The sequence below is a fragment of the Cryptotermes secundus genome, unplaced genomic scaffold, assembly GCF_002891405.2.
Source record: "Cryptotermes secundus unplaced genomic scaffold, Csec_1.0 scaffold477, whole genome shotgun sequence".
NCBI classification, from domain to species: domain Eukaryota; kingdom Metazoa; phylum Arthropoda; class Insecta; order Blattodea; family Kalotermitidae; genus Cryptotermes; species Cryptotermes secundus.
Window position 1 is genome coordinate 540788 of NW_019720168.1, and position 15966 is coordinate 556753.

The following is a 15966-nucleotide window of genomic DNA, read 5'->3' on the forward strand; positions in this document are numbered from 1 at the left end:
TTTCTAAAAGTAGTAGTGTCAGAAAATTACACACTTTTTAAAAATAAATGTGGTTTTTCATTTTGATTCAGAACCAGTTCTTCTAGACAAAATTGAAGGGTCACATCAGAAGCAGTCATGTGACAGTGTAGGCAAGTGCATGTCTGCATAAACATTAATTGAAACTCAACGTTATTACAGAGTATAACTACAAACTTCACATATCCATAGCTGTCATTATGACCCAATGTTGGTTTTGATGTATGATCACAGTGAAAGACTGAAAACCTACCCCATAATTCTGTCTCATGTTTCTTATTCTATTAGCTGTAGTCATATGGTCCTTGAAATAATATAAAGCCATGCAATGTGACCTTTAAATTATGACACAAATTGTTAATGTGTTAAAGTGCTAGGTAATACAGCAGTATGGGTAAGCCACAGAGATGCATATCAGTTGGCTTTGCTCAAAATGCATTCTTCATAAAGCTGAGGATTTTCTTAATTTGACCAAATACAGAAAACTGCAAGACGTGTAAGCCCAGCAAGAAATTTCAAAAGGAAGTTTCAAATTTATTTAACCCCAGCTTGGTATATTTGTAAAATTGATCCAGTTTTTCATTCTCCCACATATACACAAGCACACACTCACATGCATAATGAACAATCTAACCAAGCAATGAGGATGTTGTTTCTATATAAAACATTCCCCAATATGCATGCATGTGCACACACTTACATACAGTTGTACTCACAAAGTAGAGTTGATGTTTGCCTAGAACATGCCAGTATGAACCAGATTTCAGTTTTGTAGACATGCTGACATTGCTTTCAAACTCCACAAAGATGTGATAATGTATAAAGTTCTTATATGGAAAGATCATAGGTATGATCCAATTCAAGAAATTTTAGGGAGGTTTTTCTCTGTTTCATTCAAATGAGGTAGTGGTGTCCCTGTTCATGTGATAAAAGTGTAGTCCATTAAAGACCATGAATGGTCTTTGTTAACAAAACTTTATATTCTGAGATTTTCTTATTACATTTTTCCATTATCTGAAATCCTGTATTCATCCATTAAGCTGGAACCAGTTGTTGCCATTTCTTCATGATAATTACCCTGAAATTTCTGTGGATGAATCTGCAGAAACAAAATGAATTCATGTTTTTCCATATCTTGGTTATTATTCTTATTATCTGTACTATGATGAGTTAATCTCTTTTTGTAGCGTATTGGTCCAAGCTACAGGAGTGGTCCAGGTTTTTGTCCAACAATTAATGCCACTGCTGGTGGCTCACCAGAAATTCTTGTATCTTCTGGAATGAAGAAGAGCATTCGAGTCAAGGTGCACATAATTGGAGTAAGTGTGATAAAAGTATTTGGTTCAAGGTAGTAATAAGTTAGACCACATTTCTCATAACCAGATTATAGGACAGTATCCCAGTGCAACAGCTATTAATAGGTGTTTGGAAAATTGTACAAATAGAACTGTTAATTTTATGCATTGTTTCTCATGACTGTAGAATTTGGTTTGTTATTTGGCTGGAGAAACAGAAAGTGATTTCACTCCTGTGGGGTATGATGTCTTAAGAGGCTGGTGAGTTGTTCCAAAGAAATGTGCTGCTTTCATGATAACAGTAGATTTGGACCTAACTGAGGAGAAACTTTGGAATATGGGATGATATTGCATAATGAGAAACTGTATGTGATGCATGTCAGTTAGCAAAGGAATTTTTTAAAACTGTGGAAGTTCTCAGTGAAAATAGCTCACCTTTGTGCTGAGATTCAAACTCACAGTCCCTTGAATATAAAGCAGGACTGCCAGCTGTATCACTTTGATATTCATTGTTGTAAAGTGTACTGGGTGTGTAATATGCATGGAGTTAAGGAAACCGCAAGACCAAGGTGTACATTAAAGGGTTATATTAAGCTAAAGCTTTGTGAAACAGGGAGTGATGTAAATTAGATCAAATTGCTTCAAGATAGGATAATGGGCATTGGTAATGAAGTCTTTTAAGTTCCATTATACTAGGGAGTAGTGCTTCATTGAACGGAAAGTGTTTTACTTGTTTCTTGAATTCGTTTGATAAGAAATATGGTTGAAGTTTTTAACTTCCAGTTACTGCTGAAGTGAATTTACACAATAGTGATTAAATGTATTAGTGAAGTCGATGGGAGGCATGTATTTTAAGCATTATGAAACAGTTTGAATATTAGGGTGGGATATATGAAATTAGGAGAATTACGAAGTTATCTTTTAAAAAATATGTTGTATAATCTTTGCTGTCTAATGGCTTCAAGGAGGATAGAAGGAAATAATTTGATTAACTGAGTGCATGTTAGCTGGCTTTTAACTTTCAAAAATGCCCCACGTAGGGATTATGTGCTTTTTTTGATTAACTATCTTGGTAATGACAAGTGTTAAGTAATTTTAGTTTTTAAACACAGCTGTAGCATGGAATATTGCTAGCATTACTAAGCTCATCTTGACCGGCCTCCATAGTCTAGGGGTAATGATCCCACTCAAGGTACGCGGGTTCAAACCTGGCGGAGGTCATGGGATTTTTAAGGGCGGAAAAATTCAGGGAACAAGTACTCCGGGAGGGACTTTAAGCCGTGGGTCCTGTGTCGTAGATTTACGGGACGCAAAAGATCCTCATGTCTCTAGGAGACCTCTGAGCAAAATTAGGCCAGAAAAAGTTTCCCGCCCAAGTAATTTCCAGTGCCTCCTGTAGATGGGGAAAGTATCGGGTACTGCTGCCAGAAGAGGGCCGACCTCGCTGGCAGAATGGGACTAATTATCAGATACCACTGCCAGAAGAGGGCCGACCTCACTGGCAGAATGGGGCTGATAGCAAGCACCAGTACCGGAAGGGTATGGCGACAGTAGAAATTAAAGGAGGACACACAATAAATCAACAACTGGTCGCGGTGCATGGGGAAACCCACCCCCTCTAACAATGAATGAATGAATGAAGTTCATCTTGACAGTTATGCTCACAGTGAAATTCAGATGCTAGATAACGGAACTGAGTGTACTCGTAGTGTAGTGATGGCATAAACACCAACTTGTGGAGTTAATAACTTCCCCATACTTCTTATTGTTTAAGTAGCCCTAATGTGCGCGAGATGTGGGATATATTTTTGTACTGAATATTATTTTTATATGATTTCAGCAATTCATAGTACAGACGAGGTTTGTTTGCCAGTTTAACATTGAAGGCCGTGTGACAAGTGTTAATGCTCAGCTTCTGGGGGACACCATCTACTGTGACACAATGGAGTTTTTGTATACTTCTCGTGCACCAAACATTACTGCAACATTTGCTGTTATCTGGGGTGGTTCGAAACCATTGGACAATCCTGACAATGTTCACGGTATGTCCGACAGTTCATCAGTGCTTGAACTAATAGATTGGTTCTTTAAGTAGGATGCTTTCTTGAGTTATTTCAAAGAAAAATAAGTAAGAAAAATGCTTTATTGGAATGAATGTTGTCATGACCGGTAATAAAGAAGTACTATAGTTAGTTCCTCGTAACTTTAGCCACGCAGAAAGGTAAACGCTGTTGTTGAGCATGCGAAGCTGTATGCTTGCTGTGGTGATGTTCAGAGGTACTCCCCGAGCGGAAAACATGACCAACTGAAAGCAACACAACGTACTATACACCTGACCACACTCCATTACATGAACTAATCTGGAGTGCTTGGGTAGATAAGTATTAATGTTATAATACCTACAGGCATTCGTCATCGACATGCATGACTACCTGCCATGTACAACCACTGTTCATACAGGTTCTGAGAAAACCAAATAGATATTCTACATTTTCTGCAGACTTTTTTGTTTATGGCACATTCTTGCAGCCAGTGAACCTTTGTGATTCTTCTTAATATAGTTTTATAATTGGGGCCCACTACAATACTTAAAGGCAGTCTTCTTTCAAGTATATTTTGTTTATGCCACTCCAATAAGTTTATTCTAGTGCTGTCATTATTGTCTGCAATGGTGAAGCATATGTTATGAGGAACCTTTCTATTGTAACTCATTTTAAAGCATTACTTTCTTATATCATTAAATACATATTCTTAAACCCTTGGAATTATTCTCTGGACGAATTTTAGATAATTTATTAACAAGGGAAAGGAAAGTGTCACAACCACTGGTGCAGTGGTAGTAGTTTTTGGTGGGTTAAGATGGGTTTTGGTGAGGCTTTTCACCACCAAGATGACAGTGAAGTTGCTGTTATTAGCTACATGCCACCTATGACTGGAAAATTCCAGTGCACATTAACAAAACCTGGGTCCGTGAGATCCATTTCAGTAATGACACTGTGTATACGTAGCCTGAGTTTACCCCAAATATTATATATTCTGTTATTATTCTTAAGAGTATCAGGAGACTGCAACCATTAAGTTTAGAATTAAAGGGACAATGAAAATAAAGCCATTTCCTAAAAGTAGTCAAGAATGGGATTAATGGATATGTATGTATAATCAACCTTTTCATTTTGTGTGATGGAATTTGGTTTACTTCTGTTATATTTTAGTGTCCTGTTGCACTGATTCACGTTCATGAGGTGTATTTGTACCAACCATCTTACAGTGCATACAATTTCACCTTTCTCTTCACTACATGTTTCGGCACTAATGTGCCATCTTCAGGTGTGGTTTTATTTATGTCAAACCATTGCACTGTATGCCATCATGTCTCCATTATAAAATGATTAAAATGTAAATATGTCATGTATAATAATAAAATTTATATATTAAAACTTTTCTAGATTTATCATCTATACATCGCACTTCAAATTCGCAAGTTACGTCAATCCTCTCCTATGGGAGTACTCTTCCTATATTCTTGTGTATATTGTGTTCTGTGTTGTGTCCTTCCCTTGTGACTGTGTGCGTTGTATTCTTACTTCATTAACAAACATATATTTGAATGAAATTGCAACTATTATGGATGTATTAACATGTAACAGAGCTGTCATGTAAGAGGATATGTTGCGTTTCAGTGGTGATCTACCGTTGCCGAGACATGGCAGACAACTGCGGTATGTGTCTAGCACTATCAGAGAAGTATGGTTGCGGCTGGTGCCAGGTTTCTGACCGCTGCGAAGTGAAAGATCAATGCGACCAAGGGGCAGGTGTCTGGCTAAACCGCAACCAGACTTGCCCAAATCCTGAAGTAACAGATTTTGAACCTCAGCTTGGCCCTTGGGAGGGTGGTACAAATATTACCATCAAGGTAAAGATCTTTTCACTGCTTAGCTGTTTTTTTAATTTTAGATTGTGAGAATTCAGATACAGAGGCAGCAGTATTTTTGTATGAATAATAATAAATAAAAAAAAGAAATATTTTGACCCACAATTGTGTCATGCCACCATGGGTGTTTGTAGATCATGTGATCAGCTGACTTTGCTTCATTTATATCATTACTGGGGAATCCAAAGAGGATATAGTCTCAAATGACTTATATGGAATAAAGAGACCAATGACATGTCCTAAAACAATTACAGCATACATCTAAATTAGTGTAAGCAGAGGTAGAGTACAGTCATATATATAAACACTCCCTTTAGCATATTTTAATTAACATGTAACTGTACATGCATAGCTATAAAAGGATCATTTCTAAGGCTATGACTTGTAACAGCTGTAAATATAATCGCACTCTGACTTTGAATTTTCTGATGATACATACATTTATCTCACATCTTACAAGATGACTGCATTCCAGATCATCTTAATTCCAAACTTTTGTTACTTCTTTGTCTCCAGTCCCATTAATTTTTATTGAAAAATATGCAGTTCAGGTAAATTTCATACTATTATTTTTGCCTGTTTATGAATCCAAATATATTTTATTTTAGACAAATAATTTCACTATTATATAGTGTGTTGAAAGTCAACTGACATTTCGAGGAATATGTCATATGCTTCATGCTGCTGTCTTCTTTGGCATTCTTCAGCACTGAAGACAGGCAGTGTGCTCCTCAGAAATGATTACTTTCAGTGTACTGTATGGTATAATATCCTAGAAAACAGAACTCTTTGTAATGACCACTGTGAGAGCCTCAAATCCTGAAAATTTCTTTATCTCCATGAATGAAATAAAATTAAAAAAACAAGTTATTTGAAGTTGTGTTATTGCAAATATTGACTTGTGTCAAAATTGTGTTAGTCAGGGATAACTTTGTATAAAACAATAATGCATTGCTGGAATTTCATATGCAAGCTGTTGTTTTAAGTTTTTAAATTAAAATGGCCAGCTGCAGAAGATCACATTCCCATCTGTTCATGAGGGTGTAAAGCCTATACCCCAAAACACAGAACAGTTCATTTTGCACATGAAGTTGTCACACTGATGATTGAAAGTCATCACTGCTAATTTCAGAAGAGCTGGTTGTCTGCATCATCTTCAACATACAGTGACTAAACATTTGCCTGGTGCTTTCTGGCTGATATCTGTTGTTCTGAACCATGTAGCAGTTTTGGGGGAGTCTGAGCCATGATGCAGTTGGGTGGGTGCGTGTGCGTGTGTTGGGGGGGGGGGCGGCGAAGCTGATATGTGAGTAGCTGAATAGTAGATTAGACCTTTGGTTCCTTAGCAAGGTCTGTTCAATTTACTAATGATAGGAGATAGTAGGATAGCTGGATAAGGCAGTCAAAAATGCCCTAACTAGGTCATTTAATTTGGACTGACTAGTTCTTTGAAATATGAGTGAATTTCATCATGACACAGTTATCACTCAAGAATGGAAGCCACTATGAAATACTGAAATTCTGTATTGATGCTGAATTCCTGAAAGGGATGTATTTCTGTGCAGGGCATCAACCTGGGCAAGACATATCCTGACATCTATGGAGGTGTGAGTGTAGCAGGCATACCATGTGAACCATATGAACAGCTATATGTGAAGACAAAGCAGATAGTATGTCGTGTGGATGGACCAGGTACAAATGAGCCTAGACGAGGTCCAGTAATTGTCCGTGTGGAAGATTTTCGCGGAGAATCCAAACACAACTATGAGTTTGTAGATCCTGAAATTACAGCAATATCACCAAAATATGGGCCCCGTTCAGGAGGCACTGTGCTGAAGATAACTGGCCGCTTCATGAATGCTGGAAGTCGCATTCAAGCCTTCATCGATGATTTGCCTTGTGAAATAATTTCGTAAGTGTAAAGTGCATTTCTGTTTATCTTTTGTAAATAAGCAGTTTTCACTTTCAGCAGTTTAATACATTTATATGCTGTATATACTTTCAGATTATTTATATATTAATGTACAATATTAAGTGTTCAGGTTTTTAGCTTTCACTGCCAACTGCTTAGTGTGGTAGCTGATATGTTTTGTAGCCATTTTTGAGAGGTTACTTGTTCAAAATAGGTGCTTTAATAAATTCAGCAGTTCTGACCAGTACAAATTAAAATTATATTTGCCTGCCATAATTTTGTGTACACCCTAATATCAGATTTTGTGAGAATCCATTTTGTAGATGAAACACATGAACTGACGGACAAAAGTTGCGACATCCTCATTATGTTTCATATATGCATATTTTCAGGGCGCACATAAACACTACCAGTCTTTCCATATGTTATGAGAACTCGAGCATATGTATCTTAATGTTTGCATTATTTTTGCAGCTAATTGATTTTGTAGGAAATTTGCCTTATTGGGTACTCCCAGTATATCTGAAGTATAATTTCAGCTTTTGGGATCTAGCTGCATTTTGATTGGAAGGTCTTCCAACATTTCGGTGTACAATATATGTAGTTACTGTCTTCAGGGTTAACGTGGCAGAAAGATGATACAGCACAATATGTAAGTCTCACATATGTGAGGATGTGGAGTGTGTTCAGTGGGAAGGGGCAATCACTCAATATATAAGTTTTGCAGTTGAAGTAAGGGTCTGAGCCTGCCCAGTGGACATGGGACTGGACTTCAAGATGTTAATTTGAAATTGATAGAATAATTTGGAAGTTTTATTGAAGTTAAACTGGAATTGCATTGCAGGACGAAGCCAGAGGAGGCTCTGTGTGTGACCAGTGCTTCAGACAGACAGAGAAGTGGAAAATTAAGAATGAAATTTGACAAAGGTGATCGCACATTTGACAAGGAACTTTTTGAATATGTTGAAGACCCAACGATAGAGTCTGCAGAATCAGGAGTAGCAGGACAGGTAAGTTATAATAAAGTAACACAATTTTATAATACAGGCAAAGAAAAGGTAAAGCTATCCATGTAACAAGCTGTGAAGTCTCATAGGGTTGTGAGGCATTGAGCTTCCCATGTTTTCTAGATAATGGGCTCATGGATGGAGGTGAGGTTGTCAGCCTTATGCGCCGACCATCCTTTACCCCCATGAAGATTCCTGGTAGTCATTTCTGTTAAGAGGCTGAGTTGACTCCAGGACCATAGTGTGGTCGGAAATATTCGGTCAGTTAAAAAGTCCAGTGACCTCACCAGGATTCAAACCCATGACCTTCCGGCTTGTAGAATAGTGCCTCAACCAACTACACTACTGCATGCACCCTTCTATAATACAGGCACTCCCTGTTCTATGCAAATTCAAAAAATGAGATTTCTTTCTAATACTCAACTAATTTAGAATCATATAAATTAATAGCACCCACTTTAAAATGAATTGCTTGCTGGCAGATGGAGATAGGCATGTAGAAGGTGGCATATAATATTGTGTGGGTGGGGGGAGAGAATGGAAATTATATTTAATTTAAGTGATTTCCCCCTCCATTACTTTGGGGGGGGGGGTGACACAGATGTCACATATATCAAGGAGTATCTGCATAGCGTTTTAAATTATAAGAAGATCTGAAATGAAAAAGTCCAGATATTAAGGAAAATGTTTGAACATGCAGAAGATGAGTTGAGTAAAAAATGGAAAATACAATGAGAAGGCTTGGTTTTGATTGTAGTAATTGCAGTGTTCTTCATGACTTTTGTTTTCATATTTCAGATTAAGATTCCCAAAGGGATTCCTGCTGGTGGGATCAGAATTTCTGTGTCTGGGAAGAATTTGGCTTACATTCAGAACCCCCAGATGTATGTCTACTACAAGGATAGGATGTTTGGCAGTGTAAGTAATTGTGTTTATTCAGCAGTATATGCATAGGTAAGTCAATAAGTAAGATACAAATGCAACCTGTCATGCATTATGAGGTAGGCCATGCCCTGTGAACATGCCTGATACCGACAGCAGCCCAAAGAATTTTATGCTGCTCATTTTCAGGGGCTTGTGAAACGATGGGAAAAGTGCCTCAATGTACAGGGAGATTTGAGAAATAAAAGCATTTTTCAAATCAGTACTCTTATTTGTTTAAGTTCTATATCCATTTGTAACTTACTTATTGACTTACCCTCGTATATATACTTACTTACTTATTTATGGAGCTGAGCCCTTCTTGAGGAGAAGCCAAATCTGCAGCTACTCAAGAATTTCCCAGAATTATTTGGAACCCACAGGTTCATTACTGTGTTCACAAGATCCCTCCACTGGTCCCTATCCTGAGCCAGATCAATCCAATCCATCCCATCCCATCCTCTCTCTCTAAGGTCCATTTTAATATTGTCTACCCACCTATGCCTTGATCTTCCCAGTGGTCTCTTTCCTTCTGGCTTTCCCACCAATCTCCTATATTCATTCCTTTTCTTCCCCATTCGTGCTACATGCCCTGCCCACCTCATCCTCCTTGACTTGATCATTCTAATTATACTTGGAGAAGAGTACAAGTTATGAAGCTCCTCATTATGCAGTTTTCTCCAACGTCCTGTCACTTCATCCCTCTTTGGTACAAACATTCTCCTCAGCACCCTGTTCTCAGATGTCCTCAGTTTATGTTCCTCCCTAAATGTCAGAGACCAAGTTTCACACCCATACAGAACCACAGGCAAAATTATAGTTTTGTATATGCTAATTTTTATGTTTGTAGAGAACAGATGAGGAGACAAAAGGTTCTGGGCTGAATGGTAGCAATCATTACCCGAGGTCAGTCTCCTCTTAATTTCCTCTTGAATCATGTCTTGCTTTGTTATCGTCATTCCCAAATATTTGAACTGTGCCACATTTTCAAAACATCGGTTACCAATCTTAATGTCATGATTTTGCCCTGCATTTTTATATCGCAATAGCAACATATACTTAGTTGTTTGATAAATATTGGCTGGAGTGGAAGTTTCATACAGAATTTGTCATCTGTAACCCAGTGATTTGTGTATATATATTGTCGCGTATCGGNCATACGTAGTCTCTGGAATCGCATTCATTCTAGAATTTTTAAGAGCACAAATTTAGGAAGGTCTAAATTCTGAGTCATTTCTTCCATGGAAAGCATTTGTAAATGTTTCCAGTTATAAAAGTAGTTGCAAAGACTGGGTTGTGCCATGTGTTTCCAAGTATGAGAACTTTATCCTTCAGAAGCCACCAGATTCCACTTACCATTTATACAAGATGATTCATAATCCAGTGACAGAACTTTAGGAGGTTGTTGGGGAAGTTTAAAGTTTGAAGCACAGAACATAAACATAAGTAACATTTGGTTCTTTGCATTTAAAATATACCTACTACTTTAATTGGCAGTGAATAAAAAGCAAAGCTGCTGAATTTATTAGCTCTCTTCAGTTTCAAATTGAACATAAATGTCTGATTGTGCAGTGGGGATTCACACACAGTTCTACATATTTCTTCACAAATACTTCTCATAGTTACTGCCTCCAACATTCATGCATGCATCAGAGTGATATAGAGTGCCATCCCTAACATGAACCAGTTGTCTGTGTTGGCCTGTAATGTCAGCTATAGCTACAGGGATGCAGTTCATCAGATTGTTGCAATTTCTCTAGCATAAACATTTTCTCTGATGGATCTCCATAAAAATGGATCAAATGGGGTGAGGTAAGATAGCCAGGCCCCCAACAGTATCTACAGAATGGGTTTTCAGGTTGTCATGAAGAGTGGCAAGGGTTGCCGTGGTGTTTAAATCACTTCCCACCCAAACATTATGGGGCACGTCTTCAAACAAAAGGGGATGTGGTGTCTCAGGAAATCAGTGTACTGGACACCACTGAGACAGTTTACTGTCAAGTATTATGGCCTATTCAGGTAACTGGTTATGATTGTAGTTGAAACATTGATGTCCAATCTTTATTGAAATTAAGAATGTCAAGTTTCATGAGGATCCTGCAATGCCTCTCTGTCTGGGTTGTGGAGACTGTTTGTGAATTTTGCCTTGTTTGTCCATGGGGCATGGCACAAGAAGTCATGTTCATCTAAAGTTCTTACAATTCATCAACAGAGCTGAAGGCAAATCTCATTGTCCTCTGGGTGTATGCCCTGTACAGGTTGTACATAGGGAGTATATGGTTATTCCACATGCTATGTATAGCAAATTGCACCCTGAGAGGGGACTTTTTCATGTGTTACCCAAGTGCTAGTCACTGAATTAGTGCATGTAGAATCTAATACGTCCTCTATATTCTGCATGTTGCCTCTGCCATGGTCATCATGAGCTGATGACATGAATTCATCCATTCCTCTCAGAGTGTGGCACAGTATTGCAGACATATATGTTTACTTGTCTCCAATCTTAGTACTGATGTTGACATTTCCTTGATGTGGTTCTACCATTTCCATCACAAACGTGAATTGCATATCAGCATGCTCAACATTAGTAGATCATGCCATCTCAAGAGTTGTATTATCACAACTTTGGTGTAGGTACATTGTGAGCCAGAAGGGAATACAGTATGACCTCCATTTTGTGGCATTATGAAAGCTTTACCATGTGAAAATAAGAAGGTAAAGTTATCCCTGTAACTGGCCATGGAGGCCCACAGGGTTGTGAGATGTCTAGGCTCTAACATTTTCTAGACTCATTTCTGTTAGAAGCTGAGTCTACCCCAGGGCCATAGTGCAGCTGGAAGGATTAGTTCAATTGAAAATTTCAGTGATTTCATTAGGAAGTAAACCTGCGACCTCTTGGCTTGTAGCATGGTGCCTTGACCAACTACACTACCACGTGGCCCACCATGTGACCAAAAATAAATTATGAGTAGAAATCTGAAATACCATAATTCATACAACTGTTTGTTTACATTTTCTACTTCTAATTATCTCCTCATCAACTTCCTCAAGTTTGGCTGTGAAGAAGACTGAATCACCTTGTGTGTCGAGGTATGGGGTCAGTGTGGTCATTACAGAAAAATCTCACAGCTCTAAGCCATTGGTGTTGGAAGATAGAAACAGTTTTATGTTGCACGCGTTTTGATCATGTAACATGTTTTCACAATAATACTTGTCAGATACTGGATTACAGTTCATGAATATGCATATAACATATTGTGGCATGCATTGTGCATTGTTTTAACCAGAACACATCCATTGCTATACAGCAGCTAGCAAACCTAAGCAACGAATTGTTTGAGGCAATTGCATGACAATGGCTAGGAAAACTTATAGCAATGAGAGACTCGTTTGCATACAACAAGGCAATGGGTATTAACAGAGCACGTTCCTGGTACAATGGTTTCAGTCACTAGGATTTTGATGCACAAAGTGTAAAGTTAGCTGTTAAAAGCCAATATCCATGGCAACGAATACACTAGCTAACTAGTTAAGTTCCCACTACGACAGAAAACACTAGCTGCTGGTGGATAGAACACATGAAACAGAACCCTTGAATAAGACGTCTTCTAGCCCATCTGATGGTAAGATATAAGAGAAGACCAGGTCGGAATTGAGATGAGATTATGAGCCGAGATACAGAGTGATACAAAAAGATTACAGAAAAGAGATTACAGGAATGCAGAACGCAGAATAGCGGAGACGAAGGACTGGGCAGGTCGCATCGTCTAGAAGAAGTTGTTCGTAAGTGATTGTACTTGTCAGTGCATTCAAGAAAGTGTGGTTGTAAAATAAGTGTCCAATAAACACATTCATCTAATCTGAGACCCACACAAATTTCTTGCCGCGTTACCTAGGAAACGCAAAAATGTGCATATTATATTTTACTAATTGTCTTTCAGTTTAAATGTGTTCACATTAGAGTGTAAGTTGATTGTGAAACTTTTTCTGTGGTTTTATATTAGGGTAATTATTTAAAATGTAGTAGTGAAGTCCACTTAGAGATTTATAATTTTCAGTCTCCTGACACAGGCTCACTTTGTGTATTTTGTTTTAGAAGAATGCAAACTTCACTGCTGTTGTGGATTGTGTTGCAGCAATGTGTGGTATTGAGCAATTCCAACATGGCTTGTCCATCACCGAGCATCATAGTTCAAGAAACATTGGATGCAGAACATCCTTTGTCTCTGCAGTATGGTTTTAGAATGGACAATGTGACTGGAGTCCAGAACTTGTCAATTAAGGAAGGCTATTCATTCTTCCTGTTGTACCCCAATCCTGTGTATGAACCTTTTGATGAGGAAGTCAAGTATTACAAAAGTGACTATCTAACTATAAATGTAAGTAGCCCTGAACTGTAGCATCTAGAAAATGATAATTTTATGTATCATATAGGTTTAAGCCAGGTAGGTTTTTCTCATTGAAGGCTTTAATGCATGCATGCTTTTCTCAGTGTTTGCTTTGAGCCAGGTATGTTTTCCTTGCTGAAGGCTTTAATCCAGGTATATTTTCTCAGTGTAGGCTTTAAGCCAGGTATGTTTTTCTCAGTGATGGCTTCAGTCCAGTTCCCATCAGATTATCCCTAAGAAAGAAAAGCAGCTCCAAAATATTCACATAGGAAAAATGGTCTGATTAGGGCATATTTCTTTCCATTATTCAAGAGTGTGAATTCTGGGAAATAATTATAGCCACTATAATTATGCACTTTTGAAGTAAGTATCCAGCATTGTGAATAATTTTAACATTTTACCATAAAGTACATAGGTGAGTCAAATGAAAATTGCAAAACTGAGATAAAAATTCTAAATATTGTGCCATTGTCCTCTAAGTTGGCAGAATGTTACCAATGCTTTAAAGAGTATCCTATAGGTGGCAGTATAATGCAGACAAACAGAACACCATCACAGTGCTGGTTTGAAGATGGCTGCTCCACCACGTACATGAACGAAAGAAGAACGTTCTGTAATTCGTTTTTTGATCAGTATAAGTGTGAAACCAATTGAAGTTCATCAATGGATGAAGGTTCAGTATGGTGATGCATGCTTGTCACAGCAGCAAGTGTACGAGTGGAGTAGGAAATTCAGAAATGGTGTGACATCTGTGGCAGATGCTCCTTGCCTGGATCAGACTCACAGAGTTGTGACCCCTGAGTCTATTGTGGCAGTTGAAGCCCTAGATGGGGAATCACTTAGTGTCAGTGGATGAAATAGCCGAAATTCTTAACATGAGTCACAGATCAGCACACCATGTCATTCATGATGTGCTCCAGTCTCACAAAGTGTCTGCAAGGTGGGTGCCACAGCAGCTGACTCCATAATTGAAACGATGATGTGTGGACGCCTGTGCAGAACTTCTGCGGTGTCTTGAAGCAGAAGGTGATGGCTTCCTTTTGAGAATCATTACTGGTGATGAAACTTGGATACACTACCACCAACCGGAAACAAAGAGAACGAGCAAGGAGTGACATCATTCATCACCAAAACCCAAGAAGTTCCGGACACAGCCATCAGCAGGGAAGACTATGCTGACTCTTCTGGGATGAAGGAGTCATACTCTTGGAGCACTACATGCCTCGGGGGAACACTGTCACCAGTGCCTCATATTCAGATCTCTTGAAGAATAATCGTCAACCTGCAGTCAGATCAAAGAGACATGGACTTTTGGCTAAAGGTGTCCTTTTGCTACGTGGCAATGCTCGGCCCTATACTGCCCATGCAACAGTTGCAACAATCGAAGACTTGCCCTTTGAGTGTCTTCCACATCCACCACACTCACCAGACCTAGCCCCAAGTGATTACCACATGTTTGGGCCACTCAAAGAGGCGATAGGAGGAAAGAATTTCCATGCTGATGGAGAGGTACAGCAGGCGGTGCATGAGTGGTTGCGCGGACAACCACAAGAATTTGTTTCCAGAGGAATCCATACATTTTGTAAACGCTGGAGGGCCTGTATTGAACGAAATAGAGTCTATGTAGAAAAATGATATAGTTGTGTACCGCTTGCATTCAATAAATTAAATAAAAAAGAATGCGGTTTTCATTTGACTTGCCCTCGTATACAGCGATGGAAATTCAGTAACTGGATGGGTAGGAGAACTATAGGAACGCTTGCTGAAGCATTGCCCAATTCAGTAACACTCCTTGTGTAATGGGACATTTGCTTAGAATGGAAATTTAAGTTGGTTGTTACTTTTTAAAACATTGTTGGCCTCATCATTTAAATTGGCATCTTTATGAAGGGGGCTTGGGAGGGAGGAATGAAGGTTAGTATGGCATGCCCTCCCCATGTTTTGACAGAAGGCCAGCAGTTATGAGTTTCCATTTCACTTCCCTTCAATGTGTTTATGTGAAGCGAGGGAACTAAACTCCTAATTGTTGGCTCTGCATGATTTAAATTTGTTTTAATTTTAAGAAGGAGTCATGATAGCTCAGCATAGTGATGGGCTATATGCTTAACAACCCAAGTTTGATTCCCGGCAGGTGCAAGAGATGTTTCTGTACTCCACAGCATCCAGACTGGCTCTGTGGTAGACCCAGCCTCCTATCCCATGGGTACCAGAGGTTCTTTCCCCAGGGGTAAAGCAGCTGAGGTGTGAAGCTGACCACTCACCTCTAGTACTGAGGTCAAGAATGGTGAAGCAATGCAGCCACTCCCCTATGTGTCTTCATGGGGTGGTGCTTAATTAATTAAGCACAGAAAAAAAANTTTTCTTTACTCCTCAGCATCCATGTTATATTTTAGCGTCCTGTTGCACTGATTTAAGTTCATGATTTGTTTATTCTGTCTTGCAGTGCATACACTTATCTGTCTTCTTCTTTCACTTTCACTACATGTTTCGGCAT

At 38.7% G+C, this 15966-nt stretch overlaps 1 protein-coding gene across 4 annotated transcripts in view; it reads left to right on the forward strand.

Moving 5' to 3' along the window:
• LOC111867333 (plexin A3) overlaps positions 1-15966 on the forward strand; it is a 478840-nt gene that overhangs the window by 441434 nt on the left and 21440 nt on the right. For all 4 annotated transcript variants that reach the window (XM_023857101.2, XM_023857095.2, XM_023857114.2 and 1 more), the window contains exons 9-15: positions 1206-1337; positions 3154-3355; positions 4994-5226; positions 6810-7156; positions 8001-8166; positions 8962-9081; positions 13221-13463. In XM_023857101.2, the coding sequence (XP_023712869.1) occupies positions 1206-1337; positions 3154-3355; positions 4994-5226; positions 6810-7156; positions 8001-8166; positions 8962-9081; positions 13221-13463 (1443 nt within the window). The remainder of the gene's footprint in view (positions 1-1205; positions 1338-3153; positions 3356-4993; positions 5227-6809; positions 7157-8000; positions 8167-8961; positions 9082-13220; positions 13464-15966) is intronic.